Source organism: Eurytemora carolleeae, unplaced genomic scaffold (assembly GCF_000591075.1).
Source record: "Eurytemora carolleeae unplaced genomic scaffold, Eaff_2.0 scaffold11, whole genome shotgun sequence".
NCBI classification, from domain to species: domain Eukaryota; kingdom Metazoa; phylum Arthropoda; class Copepoda; order Calanoida; family Temoridae; genus Eurytemora; species Eurytemora carolleeae.
The window spans coordinates 501,197-517,567 of record NW_019396030.1 but is presented as its reverse complement, the minus strand read 5'-3'; the positions used below and the strand labels follow the sequence as shown (position 1 = coordinate 517,567).

Sequence of the window (16,371 nt, the reverse complement as noted above, 5' to 3'; positions counted from 1 at the left end):
CCTTGCCCTCTAGCCTGTTCTGCGCTGCGACTAAAACAGGCTAGGGGGCCGGACGCTGCGGCCACATGACCAAAGATATCAACGTAATACTGAGGAATCTATGTAAGAAAGTCATGGGGAAAAAAATTTCTGGAAAAAAAACCTGGAAATAAAAACTTTGGAAAAAAAGTCCGAAGTTTCTCAAGTCCTCGGAAAAAATGTCACTGGAAATAAAGTCCTGTGTTTTGGATTCCTGGGACTTTTTTTTCCTAAAATAGTATGGGGGCCGCCAATAAAGTCTCAGGAAATAAGATCTTAGGAAAAAAGTCCCGAAGAAAATAAATCCGTGGAAAAGAAAAACCTTGAACAAAAATGACTTTTTTCCATTGTGAATCATGCATTTTCACTTGTTAGAGGACTTTTTCTTGTAAAATCATACTGGAGCCAGCAAAAAAGTCATAGAAAATAAAGTCTCGAATTGGTAGGACTTTATTTCCGTCGAGACTTTTTAATAAAAGGACTTTTTCCACAGGACTTTTTTAGTGTGAAATTTTAGGACTTTTTTCCGGAAACTTTTTTTTCAAGGACTTTTTTGGCGGTTAATATGTTTTTAAGCTTAATCGAATCCATCGAAACGTTTATATTTTTTAATTGAGACTCTCACTTATAGAGTAGCATTTCTAATAATTAAGTGGAGTGACTGGCTGTAGATTCAGAAATGCCAGAAAATAAATAAAAACCGGTTTGATTTATTTAATCTTCGATGTACATGTGTACTCTCAGTACAGTATACACAATATATGTTGATTTAAATCCATTAAATCCTGTACAGATGTACTCGAAGTGACCTTTGGATGAGCTGGATTCAGGAATGATGTAATGGCTGGAAATTGGAATTTCGTTGAAAGAGTCGGCGGACAGGACGAGGTAGGGTACCTCGGACGTCATGAGCCTCTGCTATGAAGACACGAGCCTCCTAGATTTGCTTGGCAGACCGAGCCTCCACTATGCAGACCAAGCCTCCGCTATGCAGTGAACGATCGCCTCCACCGGTACAGTACAGCTTTTATTAAATCTGGTTTTTATGTACGTAATGAAAAAAAAATGTTAAAAATTTTTTTTTGACATAAAGTGGCATGATAGGTTTCTCAAAGATGAAAAGTATTTATCAATTATCATAAATAATTCCTAATTATGACTATGATATATAAAACTTTTAACATAAAAATATTTATAGAGAAAAAATTTGAATTGAACTTCATTTTATCTTTTATAATCTTTATTTAAGCGATACCTTTCTGCAGTAGTTCAACCTAAATCTAGAAAATTTGTATCATTTATTTAATCTTAACATTTCTCAAAAAAAGGTATTGTTTAAATCAAAGTCTACAGCAAAGCAAACTAAATTTACTCTAGAAATATTTCTTTAATATACCAGTGGCGTAAATATGGGGGTGAAGAAATTCTGCGCCTATACATTTTTCGAAATGTGTAATCTATAACCAAAAAATATATAAGTTTGTTTGTATAAGATCTTATTCTCTATCATAAAATTGTTTGATTGGGATGAAATAAATATTTATTTGACGGATTAGGATAAAACTTTTAAGTACATAACTATATATATTTGTATTTTTACATAAATCTAGAAAAACTTAATAATATAAATATATACATTCATATATAATAGACAGAAGAATGCATTACTAAAATTACTGCAAACTAAATTATTCATAAATAAGGTTAATAATTCTAATAAGAGAATAATATATTTTTGATCATTTTATCTTATCATGTTTTTTCTTTTTTTTTCATTATTCATTTAAAAGACTGACGTCTTTAAATGTCTTTGGTACTTTGCTGCACAGAGGAAGGTTTTGCGGATACATAATTCATGTATTGGATAATTTATTACATACAAATTTTTCCCTCAAAAATAATCAATTTTTGTGGAGAACGATTATGTAGGTTTTAGTATGAGGTTAGATAGATATATCCGAGGATGAGTCCGACTCAGATAGATTGACCAGCCTCTCGTGAGCTTGCTTCACGTCATAAACTTCATCCTTTTCATCCTCATCGTCCGAGGACAGCCTTTATATATAAATTAATTTTAAAATATCAAATAGAATTCAAGTGTCCTAAATAATTTAACATCGAGTCCATTATCTAATTAACCTATAATAGGTTTCCTATTTAGACAAAACTTCGGGGTTTTCTTGCTCATCTGAGTAATTCATTCGCTTTAATGTACGTACGTCGTACATATGTAAAATTGGATTTTCCTGTGCAATTATATGTACATTTTTGTGTCCCACGTAACATAAAAATTTAAAGACGACCAAGTATTGAATATGCATAAAGTGCTTCATTTGGACAGTGTTTTAATCATTTCTTAAACTAGATATGCATAATCCTAATATACTCAGTCACAGTGTTTTAATCATTTCTTAAACTAGATATGCATAATCCTAATATACTCAGTCACTGTGTTTATGATGCGGATCCGAATCCGCAAACATTTGCGGTCTGACGGATCCGGATTCAAGTGGAAAAGTATCAACCAAATCAACCAAATCAACCAAATCAACCAAATCTCAAAAATAAAAATGTTGCTGTCAAAACAGGCATCTTTAAGAAACTATGACGTAATTTCGAGTGACTCCTAAATCATAGAGTTTGATACATGATTTCTCTTGATTTTTTTTTCAATTGTATTATCTCTAAAGGAATTGAGTTTTTGCCGCAAACTCTAATTTTCTAATTCCTATATCTTTGCAACGAGATGGTATAAACCGACAATATTTCAAGATTAGACTATTTGATCTAACAGAATTCATAGTTTGAAATATCAAAGGTCTACGACATCGGGTGGTTAAGTTATAGGGGGGAAACAGTTATAATTTGTGACAAAAACTCATTTCCTTAGTAACTTGCAGATTTCTTGCAACCCAAAAAATAGAAGAAATTGTTAAAATTAGCATTTTTCAAACTAGAAAAACAAGGATATCCTCCCAATATTGATCAGATAAAGGTTTCAAGGTTGCCAATTTGTAAAAGTAGGGTCACTTAAAATTGAAACTTCAGTTATACTTCAAGAAAAAAAGAACAACTTTTGGTGAACGAAATTTGCAAAACTCAAAGAAATATTAATGATTCAGATCCGAATTTTTTACTCATTCCACTGAACAAAATTCTTAAATTTTTTTAACAAACAAAATATAGTAGTCAAAAATAAGAAAAAATATACCTGTGACAGAACTGATCTACAGACTCCTGCCAGTCCGACCTGATACTCAGGTTGTACATAGAGAAGGCAGGGTCCCCGGTCACATTCCTCTTCACCCTGGGGCAACATCAATTCAGATTTATGAGCGATGATCAAACGAAAGAAGAACTTTTAAAAGAAAAAATTGGCAAAGGGTTTCCGTCCACTGCAAACCAAACCTATGTTTCTGTTTAAATCAAGCAAAGACGCGTTGCATTTTAAAAATGCATATCCCTAGAACAGCAAAAAAGTATAGGTGAGTTGGTGAGGTAAAACCAAAGTATAACAAGGAGTTGCGATACTTTTAAAGTCGAGACTATTTAAAAATTTGATGTAAAACATTCAGACTGTTGAATAGGAAGACGATATTAATTCAATACTGTTGAATATGAAGACGATATTAATTCAATACTGTTGAATAGGAAGACGATATTAATTCAATACTGTTGAATAGGAAGACGATATTAATTCAATACTGTTGAATAGGAAGACGATATTAATTCAATACTGAAGTGGATTTGAGGTTGTTACAAAGCAAATAACGTTACTGTAGTAAGTTATTAGATCACATATTACGATATATGGGTCTGTTTATACTGCACATTTTCTGTGTTTCATGTTAATCGGACTATTTAAAGTCATAGCATAGTCCAAAAGTCGACTTACTAATCCAGAATTTTCTGGTTCTCACTGAAAACATATGTGGGCGTTTTTTTGGTTAACGAGAACTATGCTTGGTTAGTTCAACTTAGTAGTTCAACTCACCGAACCTAGTTCTAATACTTCTCACAATTTGTTTAGACCGACCTGAAGGCCTCCTGAGTTTACCTGAGGAATGGAGGAAGAGACGACAAGATCTCTTTATCCTCAAGAGTTGTAAATGTTTCCAGAAACACCAATCCTTTACACCTTGGATGACAGGGAGATCTGTATATATCCAGGGAATACTGCTGATTCTGATATAATAAGTTATTATCAAATAAGTCTCTTGTCTTTTGAACATTTTGGATCAGAATCCACATATAAGGAATAGACCTTTATCATAAGCTACAAGAAACAGATAAATCTCATTTGTTTGGAGGATATTTTACTACATTATTAGTTATTAGTATAATCTGGATGTTAAAATGAATTATAATTTAATGACAATGCAAAATACTTAAGTCATTTTGGGAAAATTTATGTTTTTTCTCCGAAATACCTTTATATTATTCAAACTAGACTTGATCTTTTTTTTTAATTAGGAATAGTCAAATGTTTTCAAATAAGAATAGTTCGATGTTTTTAAAATTGAATAGTTAATTCAATGTTATCAAATATGAATATTTTAATATTTTTAAATATTAATAGTTCAATGTTATAAAATATGAATAATTTAATGTTTAAAAATAAAAATAGCATAATGTTGTTAATTATGAAGAGGTCAGTAATTTAAAAAAATGAATATTAAACTTTTCAAATAATTATGTTTATTTAAGAGGTTGAACCTGATAGAGAAAGCAGCGTCTAGTTTTGAACACTGGAAGATGAGAATCGTCCCTGTGAGTAAGAAGATTGAGATAATCCCTCTGAGAAACTTGTTGCTTCATCTCTACAGTCTGACCCTGGAGTTCAGGTTTACGAACTAAAACACAGACAAAATTTAAACAAAGAACCAATCTTAATGTCCCCGTAAAAGGTTTTTATGTTTGTTCTTAAACATTTTGGAAACTTTTTTTATAAGCAAAATAAGATGCGGAGAATAAACGGTGCTCTAATTATTCTTATGACTATATATTGACTTTATACATATTATACGAGAAGATAAGAAGTTTTTTCAAGACATTTTACATAATCATTAACCCCCTTTTTATTACTTATGTAATAGAAGTATAACTGGTCTAGTCAAGATAGCTAAACTTTAATCCTAAGAGAGAGCTTTCCTAGCTGAGTAGGTCAGATCAGGCACATGTTAGAATATGTACTTTATGAGAACTAGGAATGTAGTGGAAGGACGGACACGTGTTTCCAAGCCTCCAAGGCCTTTATCCTTTACACACTAAATTTTAAAAAGAATTCTTTTGTATAAAAATTTTAATTTTGTTTGACATTAAGAAATTTAGACGGCGTATAATAAGTATAAATTGGATTTTCCAATAACTATAAACAGGTATTTAAAATTGATTTTAACTTATATATCTTAACGCTCCTAAGTGAAATAACATGTAAATAATAAAAAAAATACGATTGTAAAGAAGGCTCGACAGAAATGAGTTACACATGCAGTCGACAAAAAGGAGAAAGTTCTTTTATCATTTCTTACTGCTTGTCTAGCTTTCTCGTGAATTACATCATATAGTTCTGAAAAACTTCCTTTATTTTCTCATCCTCTTTTCTCAACCTGGCACTCTCCCATTTATCCCTCTTTTCTCTGTCTGACACATTAATTCTTTCTTTTTCAACCTGGCACTCACCCATTCATCACTCTTTTCTCAGCCTGGCACCTTCCCATTTATCACTCTTTTCTCAGCCAAGCACTCCTCCACTAATCTCTCTTTTCCCAACCCACCACTCTCCCATTCAATCCTCTTTTCTCAACCTAGCATTCTCCCATTTCTTACTATTTTCTCTGCCTGGCATTCTCCCATTCATACTTTTGTTCCCAACCTAGCACTCTCCAATTCATCCGACTTTTCTCACCCTGTCACTCTCCAATTTATCACTCTTTTCTCTGCCTGCCACTCCCATTTATCCTTTTTTCTCAACCTAACACTCTTCCATTCATCCCACTTTTCTCATCCTGTCACTCTCCCATTTATCCCATTTTTCTCACCCTGTCACTCTCCAATTTATCACTCTTTTCTCTGCCTGGCACTCCCATTTATTCTTTTTTCTCATACTAACACTCTTCCATTCATCCCACTTTTCTCATCCTGTCACTCTCCCATTTATCCCATTTTTCTCACCCTGTCACTCTCCCATTTATCACTCTTTTCTCACCCTGTCACTCTCCTATTCACTCTTTTCTCTGCCTGGCACTCTCCCATTCATCCCTCTTTTCTCAACCTAGCAATCTCCCATTCATCCCTCATTTCTTACCCTGTCACTCTCCCATTCATCCCTCATTTCTTACCCTGTCACTCTCCCATTCATCCCTCATTTCTTACCCTGTCACTCTCCCATTTATTCCTCTTTTCTCACCCTAGCACTCCCCAATCATCCCTTTTTTGATTACCTTTAAAAATTACCTGTAAAAGTAAACGTTGGTCGTCCATTTCTTACTCGCTTTCGAAGCCGGGTTTGGAAACCCTTCTTTGCAGAGTGAAGGTAATGGTGCACAACCTGGAGATATAATTTCTATATCAAGAATTAAAGTAACCTCGTGATACAGATTAATTTTCAGTCAAACTAAAAACGGAACACATGTTTGATGAGTCTGAGACACTTGAGAAAGGCTAAACTTTAAATAAGATTGGGCCAACTTCGCCATGAATATTACATTACAGTCAAATAGCTGTATTTAATGTATCTATACACTAGACAGTATATTTTTATGGACTAGTCATAAGATATGTTTATTATCTAGCCAAGGTAGTCTCTAATATATAGGTATTGACTAGTACTCTGAAATATATCTCAAGACTAGTACTGATTTAGTAGTGCTATAAATATTTCGCTAGACTATACTAAAACTATAGTACTTATATGCCAGTCTCAATATATTTATCTTTAGACGACTAGTTCTAATATATTTGTAGATGATTCTAATATACAACTAGCATCTATATATATAAAGTTGTAATCTCTGTTTGTTTGTCCGATCATAACTCTGGAACCCCTGGAACAATTAACCTCAAAGTTAGAAGAGGGAACTCGGGAGAGCCACGGGAATGGTTTTGAGATTATGAGATATCAGGGCAAATATTTAAAATCTTAATTTACGACAAAGCGCGGGTAATCGGTGGGACTAACTATGATCCCCTCGTGCAACGCTAGGTTCCCAAGCTAGTAATATATAATTCTAGACGACATTACTATATTATCTCTGAACTAGTACTAAAAGACATGTAATAATATATTTCATAGAAACATATAGTATATTTATCTTAACAATTTTGTAATATTTTTAGACATTTAAGACAAAGTACAATATATCTATCTATAGACACTAGACATGGTACAATATATCTGTCTACAAATATGGCAGTGTTATAATATCTGTAGGCACTATAGACAGGGTACAATATATCTTTCTCCAGAGACAGTGTAGTGTAGCATAAAAAAATGATCGTCTTTGCAACAAACTCACATTTTCTAATCTCTATGTATATCTTTGTAACCTGATAGTGTAAATCTTTGATATTTCAAACTTAGGTTATTTGATCTAACATAATTCATAGTTTGAAATATCTAAGGCCAACAACATTGTTTTGAAAAGATATAAAGATTATAAAATCAGAGTTTGTGACAAAGACTCAATTCCTTTAGTTAAAAATATTCTTTGCTGGATTTTTTGTTAAAGTTTATAATATTACATTGTTCCATTTAAACTGTTAAATAAACAATACTCAAGGACCCAGACAATATTAAATATCAGTGTCAAGGTTGTGGCATTTAAATACAACATTTGTAAACTGATTTTTAGATTCTTTAACTAAAAATCATTTCAAAATTTTTCCAATAACATTATCAGTAAATAACATTGAAACACAAAAAGATAATCATAGACTGCAGAAAAATGGTGGCAAAAAAAAGATAATACTACCTGAAAATCTGTAAATTTGACAGGAAACTCTTCATCCTTAGGAACTGAAGATATGAGGAATTTTACCTTCCTTGAGTTTGCATTAAACCTAAAAATCAGCGAAATACTGAAAAGTTCTAAATATTGTTCTTGAAAAATGCTAAAAATTTCAATTCATACATAAATGACCTAATATGAAAGCTCAACATGTATCGTCTCTCAGCAATTCTAACATTTCTTTGTTTACAATTATCTAACTCACAAATTAGAGTTGACCGCAGAAGAAGCATTTTCTAAATAATCCAAGTACATATTTTCCACATTTTTGCCTTTACAGCCTCTACACAAAGAACACAAGCCAACTTTAAAATAAATAAGTTGAACTTTGGTAGAAAGGGGCAAAATAAATTGTTGGTTTTAAAGTTTTTAAAAGATTCACGAAGGAACTAAAAACAAGTTTTACCTATCTCCAACATTTATTCCGATCCGTTTAGCAACAAGATCAATCAGCTTATTGATCTTGGAATCAAAGTCGGAACGGTTATCAATGATATCAACGTAAGGATGATCCCTCCAGGCATCCATAGCTCTTCTATCCCTTTCTCTTGCAAGCTCTAATCCTTCAAACCTGCAGTCAAAGATAAAGTAGATTAGAAAGTACTTAAAAAATAGTTATATTGAAATAAAAATGATTTCTTACTTATCAATGATGAAAAGTTCAGAAATTGCAAAAAGGCTCTGTTTGTGTTTTAAATTTAAAAAGAACAATATTATATTTAAAATATAAATCAAGGTAATCTAATATTCTATTTGGATTAAATTTGCGTATAAGCTCTTTAAAGAACGCTCAATTATTGTTTAGGTAAACCTTGACAAACCCTTTTGGTTTATTCAGCTTGTATAAAGGAACTTTATACTATCGTTTTACTCAGCTGGTAATATGAAACTTTTTGGTATAAAAAAAATGAATGATCATGTTCTTTTAATATATTTTAAGGATTTGTCTGAACTGAATACCTCGCTGAATGATCTTCTGTTGTGTAAAACTTCTCAGCACCGATGGCAGCGCTCTGAAATTGACCAATGAGGTCTATTTTGCATGCGGTTTCAAGCATGGGACTAATAATATTAATTCTACCTGCATATGGACGATATGATTGTACCGGTTGTCGCTAATCTCAATGTCCTCGAGACTAAGCTTACTCAGAATCCTATCCCACGCTTCCTTGTCAATGAATGCAGATGCGTCCATCACACCTCGATCGCAAATGATCAACACGTTCTGGGCGCATTTCTCCCCCATAGAGAAGTAGGTGTCCTCCAGTGCCATCATGGTTACAACTAGGTGTTCTTGGAAATCCAAAACCTTAATCATTTTTAAATATTGAATTAAGAACTCCATTTAAATATATATATATATCCATAATATCATTTGCTTTCACAAACTCATTTGAGGTTTTTGAGATGAGACGCGTAAAAAAATGATGTGGGCATAATTTTATTGCTTGGTCAGCTTTAGATAAAACTCGATAAATAATATTTTCGTATCCTCGTGCGTAAATACATAATCTTTCATTTAATGTGTTGGGACGGGTGAAGATCTGGCCACTTGAATACTTCGCATGGGGTCAAACTCGGCCCTAAGTTGGGCCTCTCTCTTGGAGAAAGCACGTGAGTGTGTCTGAAAGTATATTCTGAAAGCGAGGAAAACAATGAAAAATTCGTGGACAGTTTTTAAGGTTATACGAATAGGATTCCAGGGTCTTTGTCCCGTAAACAGCGATTTAAAATATTTAGATGAATATTTCATCAGGGTTTAAGAACTTTTGAGATATCTATGTTCTCTATATTCTGGGTATTACCTGCTCCTCTGTCAGATCTCCGAAAGATATTCCTCCGGACATTAACACTGTTGCAGTCTCAGGTACTCGGAATACCTTCCAACCAAGATTTTCAAAGAAATTTGCCAAACTGGCCTGACCCGTTGTCTTACCCCCACATGGTCCGCCGGTCAAAACAAGCTAGAAAACGTAAATATGATGTATTATGTTTTATTATTACAAAATGGGATTGGTTACGATTTCAAAAAATGATCTTTTGATCAGAAAAGTTAATTTATCAAAATCTGAATTGTAAAATATATTTTTATTTACCTTGTGTATTCTTTTGGTTGGTGGAATAGGTTCCTTGACTTCTTGATCTTTCATGATTAGATTATATTTCAACAGTATTTATATTCCTAGCATTTAATCATTCTTTAAATAAGATCATTTGATATTATATTAGCAATTTCTGTATAAATTAACACTTTTATTTTCATTAAGCAATGAATGAATTGAAATAGAACGGGATGTAAATTATGACACTTTCTTGTGGAGATATAAAGAAATTGAGTTTTTGCCACGAAGTCTGATTTTATAATCCCTATATATTTTCAACCAAATATTTCAAACTTTGATTATTTGATCTATGAAAATTCATAGGTTGCAAAGATATAGGGATTATATAATCAGAGTCTGTGGTAGAAACTAAAATCCTTCAGATAAGTTAGAATGCAATACTTTAATGATGAAAAAATTCATTGTTTCTAAATTTAAAACAAAGATGTGAAGTAGATTTCTTTAGGCTATTTTGAAAATGTTTTCCTTTTATTTGATTTTTAAAAGTGTAAAAGAAAAAGAAAAAGGATGATTTCCTTAATGTATTTTTCTGTCTATATTGTTTGATTTGGGTTCAAGGTTCACAGCCAGGATACAGTTGCTCAGGGTGGGTTAGGTAAGTAGGGAGAAGTTAAGAGGAAACCTCAATCTATGTTTGTGATGGAGTATAAAGGTTTCTTGCATCTTATTTGTCCACCAATGCATCAGGATCTATCTTAAAAACAGTTTAGTTTATTAAAATTAGTCTAAAAATTAAGATAAATTAAGCAGCTTAACGTGCAGTAAATCTGTTTTGTCTTGAAGTATCTCTGTTAACGAAACTATGGTAAACTAAATTGCTTTTAATTTGCTTGATATCTTTGCATCCTGATGTTGTAAACCTTCGATATTTCAAACCTTGACTATTTGATCTAACATAATTCATAGCTCATAAAATCAAAAATTTACGACATCGTGCTGCAAAGATATAGAATTAAGATATTGGTACAAGAACTCAGTTTCTTTAGGCATACAATAACAGTAATTGGAAGTATCTAAGTGTATGAGAAGGAATTAAGAGTTGATATTTTGATATTAATATTCAAACGAAAAGGATGGAAAAATAATAAAATATAAAATGAATGGAGAAATAATAAAATTATAGCATTCATTATAAAGACCTAATAACATCCTTTCCATTGTCTATTTTTAATGATGGTTAGTGAGAAATTATTGTTTTTACTTTATCTAAACGTTCTCTCATTTCTTAATTAGACTATGAATGAATATCTAAAGAATCAGTAAAACCTACTGTAAATTAAAAATGAAGCGGGTGTGGGATGAAATATGAGTTCTTTTATATTCCTCAACCACTAGTCTGAAAAAAATCATAAGTAAATTAATGAAACTGATAATATTTATGGTTTAAATAACTTAAATTAACTCTATAAGAGAAATTCTTTGATCACGTTTTTCAAAAGGTGATTTATCCAGTAAATGCATGTACCTCTGAGAGTATAGGCTGAGGGGTGGAAAGCAACTGTATTACTGTATATATCTACACGCTTTCATAAACTATCCAGGGTTGTATGCTTTTTCAAAACCAGGGTTGTATACTTTTTTACAACTTTTCCAGATTTGTATTTTTTAACGACTTATCAGGGTTGTTTAGTTTTTCACAACTTTTTCAGGGGTGAATACGTTATAACAACTATTCTAGAATTGTATACTTTTTTACAACTTTTTCCAGGTTGTATGCTTTTCATAACTTTTGCATACTTTTCAAAGCTTTTCCAGGGTTTTGTACACTTTTTCAGAAATTTTCCAAGAATGTATACTTTTTCAGAATTTGTCTAGGGTTGTATACTTCAAAACTTTTCCGGAGTTGCATGATGTTCAAACTAAAGTTCTTTTAAATCATTACTGAGCTGAAAACTTTAGAATGGAATATCCTAAATCCTGATCGGTTAATTGATCTGGAGATTAATAACAAGAGAACAAGCATTATTTAATCTAGAGATTAAGCAAAAGAGTGGATCAAGCATTAATCCCGATATATATGTGACAGGGAATAGACTTAATGACTTGTAAGTTTTGCCTCGAAATCTCAGGAGGGGGGGAAATGCCCCCCCGCCCCCCCCCTGTATCCGCCCCTGCTGTTATATAACCATGGGATTGTACACCAAAATGAATGAAAATAACTTTGGCGCTTCCTGCATCATTCTATTAGAATATGTCTTAATATTTTCTCTTTTTCACCTGAAAGAAAGTTACACAGATGACTAAGAACACTTTGGGGACATAAAAACAAGAATATATACTACAGTTTAACCCAGAACTTCGGAGTCGGATCGAAAGAATTTATAGAATGTCGTCTTGACAATTTTTCTCTCGTTGCCTCGTTCTGGGTTAAACTTTTTTTTTCAATCCCAATATCTATTGAACCTGATGGTGTACATCTTAAATATTTCAATTGCACAGTGTCAGTCCCTATTTACCTCTCCTCAGCTTTATTACTATTCACTAAAAACTTCCATCTAAAAACTAAACTGCAGACTGCAGTATTTGTATTGTTTATTAAAAGTTGCAGACAAAACTGTCATTGTCAACATTCAACTACAAACTACAGCATTGTTGCACGGATCGCACACAAACTCCGGTACATATGGAAACTGAACTAGAGCAAACCTTCAGGTAAGGTAAACAATCACTTTAAGGGAGTGTATGCAAACTGTTATTTTACACTGTAAATTGTATAATTTACAGTGTACAACTCTATTCTTATTTTACTTTCTACTATCCTCAATTTCCTTCCTTCGATCCTTAATTTCTTTACTTCAACCATCGGTTTCCTTCTAGTTCTTAATTTCCTTGCTACTATTCATAATTTCCTTCCTACTATTCTCAGTTTCCTTCTAATTCTCGATTTTCTTTCTACTATACTTAATTTCTTTCCTACTATTCTCAATTTTCTTACTTTTACCCTCGGTTTCCTTCTAGTTCTCAATTTTCTTACTACTATTCTTGATTTCCTTCCTACTATTCTCAATTTCCTTACCCATACCTTCAATTTCCTTCTAATTCTCGATTTTCTTCCCACTATTCTTAATTTCCTTCCTTCTATTCTCAATTTCCTTACTTTTACCCTCGGTTTCCTTCTAGTTCTCAATTTCCTTACTACTATTCTTGATTTCCTTCCTACTATTCTCAATTTCCTTACTTTTACCCTCGGTTTCTATCTATTTCTCAGTTTCCATGTAAGAACTCAATTTCCTTTTCTTCATATATACTGAGTTAGTTTTCTTCCTACTATCCTCATTATTATACAGGTTTAATACAAATCATTAAAACAAAACCAAAAAAATTTCAATTGGTAAAAAAGGATAAGTATAGATGAATAAAACAGAATTAGGGGGGAAACTTAACCAAATTTTAATCCATATACCTGTGAGTGTGATAGGAAAAGTAAAAAACTCACATATTTTTGTTTATCCCACAGATTTGATGTCTAAACTTATTGATGAACCAAGACTCTCTAACTATCATGTAGGTCCATGGACATTTCCTTACACTTCTCCAATCTGTTAACCTCCAGCATAGTGCATAAGAGATAAGAAAAATATAATGTAATATGTAATACTAACTGATGTTCTGAAAGGCGAAACATTTTACAATATGAAAACACGTATTTTTATGGAACATTTTTCTGCAATTAGCATATTTTAAAAGAATTTTTTTAAATCATCTCTATGGGGAAATTATTTTGAAAATATTGGAAAGATACCCGTGATGCAGTAGTAAAATGTCATTTTTTCCTTTTCCTTCAAGTTTTTCATGACAGCAAAACCTCAATTATATTAAGATAAAACTGCATGATCTGTAAACATTTATTTTTATATTTCAATCGAAATTTTTTTAGAATTTTGTCTCGATTTTAACATTACGCGCTCTGAGAAAGAAGACATTTGTCTCTTGAAGGCATATAATTATAAATTAAATTGAAGTAATAAATAAATACTTATAGTTTCTTATCTCTTTTAATTTTAAACAGCTACAGTTCAACGAGAATCTTTTATCATGCCCTAGGATCTTATTTCTTAGGGCGAATCCGTCTAATAAATCTCATTTTAAGGGTGAATCCGCATAATAAAAATCCTTTTTAAGGAAGGATCCGTACAATAATATCGTTTTTAAGGAAGGAGACATGGATAAATCTAATTTTTTATTTCTCTCTTATTAGCATCCTACTCTCAATCCATGTACAAGAAAACAATTTTTTAATATATAAAATTAACAGAGAACACTTTTAACAACAAAAAGAGACAACCATGAAAAGGTTTAGTTTATTCAATCATTTAATGCCCATGATCCACATTTAAAAGAATATCTTTTAAATAAACAACGAATAATTTAAACATAGGATTTAGTTAACTTTGCGTTTGTAGTAACGTGCACTTAACAAAGAGGTAAAAATAAAGGACTTAATTGAAATGAATTCATATGCACACTTGACATTGGGGCTTATTCTGATTCAGTGTTTTGTATGCAAAGTCCGGTGTATAGCCTGCATTCTACGCAGAATTATTCAGGGTCATATTTGCAATGCAGTTTTCCTTGCAGGGGCCAGGTTCAGAAGAACGAGGAAACCACTGCAAAATTTAAACAGATCTACTCGTTTCAAGTTTATAATCGTCCCTACAGGTTTCATGGTAGATTATTTATGCAACAGGACAAGTACAGTCAGGGTTGCAATTGGTCGGACATGCTGAGTTCTCTTTACATTCATACCAGCAGGAACAGTCGGGAACCTCAGATGGATCTTTACATTGCTGATTATCAGCGTCAAACACCATTCCTTTAGAACAACCAAACTTGTTCGGTTCCTAAAATAAAAAAATATAAATTGACAATAAAAAATTATATTATAGCTTACTTTATTGTAAAAAATAATCTTTTATAATAATTAATTTCATTGCGAGATTCTATCGATATTTGTTATGATTTACACCCCTGCCAATTTTTAGAATATGATACATTTAATATTGATATTTATATGCGGGGTCAACATCCAAGAATTATATTCTGTTTTATTTGTTCACCTCACGATTCACTACAGCGTATTAATTCATTTACATTTAATGAATAAGATTGAAAACTTTAAATTGTTGTATTTAAAGAGTAGGTCGTCATTAAAGCCTAAACATTTACACGTGTCTCTGAATATGTAATACCTACTGAGTCTAAGGTTAAAAACTATTAAAAGAATGTGCAGTTTAAAACTATGTAGAGAAATGGTATAATAACGTACAGATCAGACTTTGGACTATTTTAGTAGGGGAGTAATGAAAACGTGTTTTTATATTAAAAATCCTTACCTTTCCAAAATAGCATGTGAAATAAAACTGACAATCGTTAGGATGAGGATATACGGGATGCTGTTGGAGTAGACCCTGTGGACCAATTGTGTCTCCTCCAGGACACTTGAATCCATCTATCTCCAGATAGTCGTTCTCCTCAGAGCATCGTTTTGCATATTCGCTCAAGTTCTCCTGTCGAACACATCCCCCAATCTCGACGTCGAAGTAGAGAGGATCAGGACAGGGCATCTCAAAGGCGACTCCCTTATCACAGTTTAAGTATTTATTGCAAACCCTGGGATCATCGTGGTTGAAAACTCCGTTTGCTTTCTCACACCTTGGATCAGAACCCGGAGCTCGATCTTGCACAAACTCTCTTGCTCCACAATCTACATTGTGAGGTAGGACGCATTTCTCTCGGTTTGGAATAGAGTTATCAAAAAGTAAACCTTCCGGGCACAAAATTTCCTCTGCTTCTCCTTTCTTACAGATATAATACTTGTCACATTGCTCTGGATCCGAAAACCTACCGTTGGGCTCCGGACAATTGTAATTCGGAGCAGGAATTCCTTCAGGAGATAAGGCTTCTAAAAAACCCCAAAATATAAGAGTAACCGACCAAACCACGTACTTACTCTGCTGCATCTCGAATTCTACTGATCCAAATTACTTTCTCTAGTTCAAGGTTAAGTCGCGTTGCAAGGTAACGCATATTCTTAAACCCACATCGATGGAAACTGGTCAGTTAACCCACGACCCTACTTCCCAACCCCCTCTATCAATACATGAGTACAGAGTAGACCTAGAAAACCAATGTTCAAGGTTCTTTATCTCGGCAACATTTTAAAATGTGAAGGTAAACTGAAACAACATTTAGAACAGTTTTAAAAAGAAAGCCAAAAAATG

At 32.6% G+C, this 16,371-nt stretch overlaps 2 protein-coding genes across 3 annotated transcripts; both read right to left on the bottom strand.

Annotated features, from left to right (window-relative positions):
- Positions 1-1,782: 1,782 nt before the first annotated feature.
- LOC111696168 (TRPL translocation defect protein 14) lies at positions 1,783-11,698 on the bottom strand. 2 transcript variants are annotated; one of them, XM_023465728.1, is made up of 14 exons: positions 11,616-11,698; positions 11,421-11,486; positions 10,666-10,840; positions 10,124-10,209; positions 9,833-9,991; positions 9,109-9,336; positions 8,988-9,040; positions 8,434-8,598; positions 7,992-8,079; positions 6,475-6,568; positions 4,735-4,871; positions 4,076-4,203; positions 3,230-3,325; positions 1,783-2,073 (listed from the first exon to the last, which is right to left on the bottom strand). In XM_023465728.1, exons 4-14 carry the CDS (start codon positions 10,175-10,177, stop codon positions 1,962-1,964), a joined length of 1,314 nt encoding a protein of 437 aa, XP_023321496.1. In that variant the 5' UTR covers positions 10,178-10,209; positions 10,666-10,840; positions 11,421-11,486; positions 11,616-11,698; the 3' UTR covers positions 1,783-1,961. The 2 variants fall into 2 exon arrangements, with proteins under 2 accessions (XP_023321496.1, XP_023321488.1); XM_023465720.1 differs by having other exon boundaries at positions 10,666-10,844; positions 11,616-11,697.
- Positions 11,699-14,437: 2,739 nt separating this feature from the next.
- LOC111696158 (protein obstructor-E) lies at positions 14,438-16,133 on the bottom strand. The gene is made up of 2 exons (XM_023465710.1): positions 15,484-16,133; positions 14,438-14,991 (listed from the first exon to the last, which is right to left on the bottom strand). The coding sequence occupies exons 1-2, from the start codon at positions 16,108-16,110 to the stop codon at positions 14,827-14,829; spliced, it is 792 nt and encodes a 263-aa protein (XP_023321478.1). The 5' UTR covers positions 16,111-16,133; the 3' UTR covers positions 14,438-14,826.
- Between the last annotated feature and the right edge of the window lie 238 nt (positions 16,134-16,371).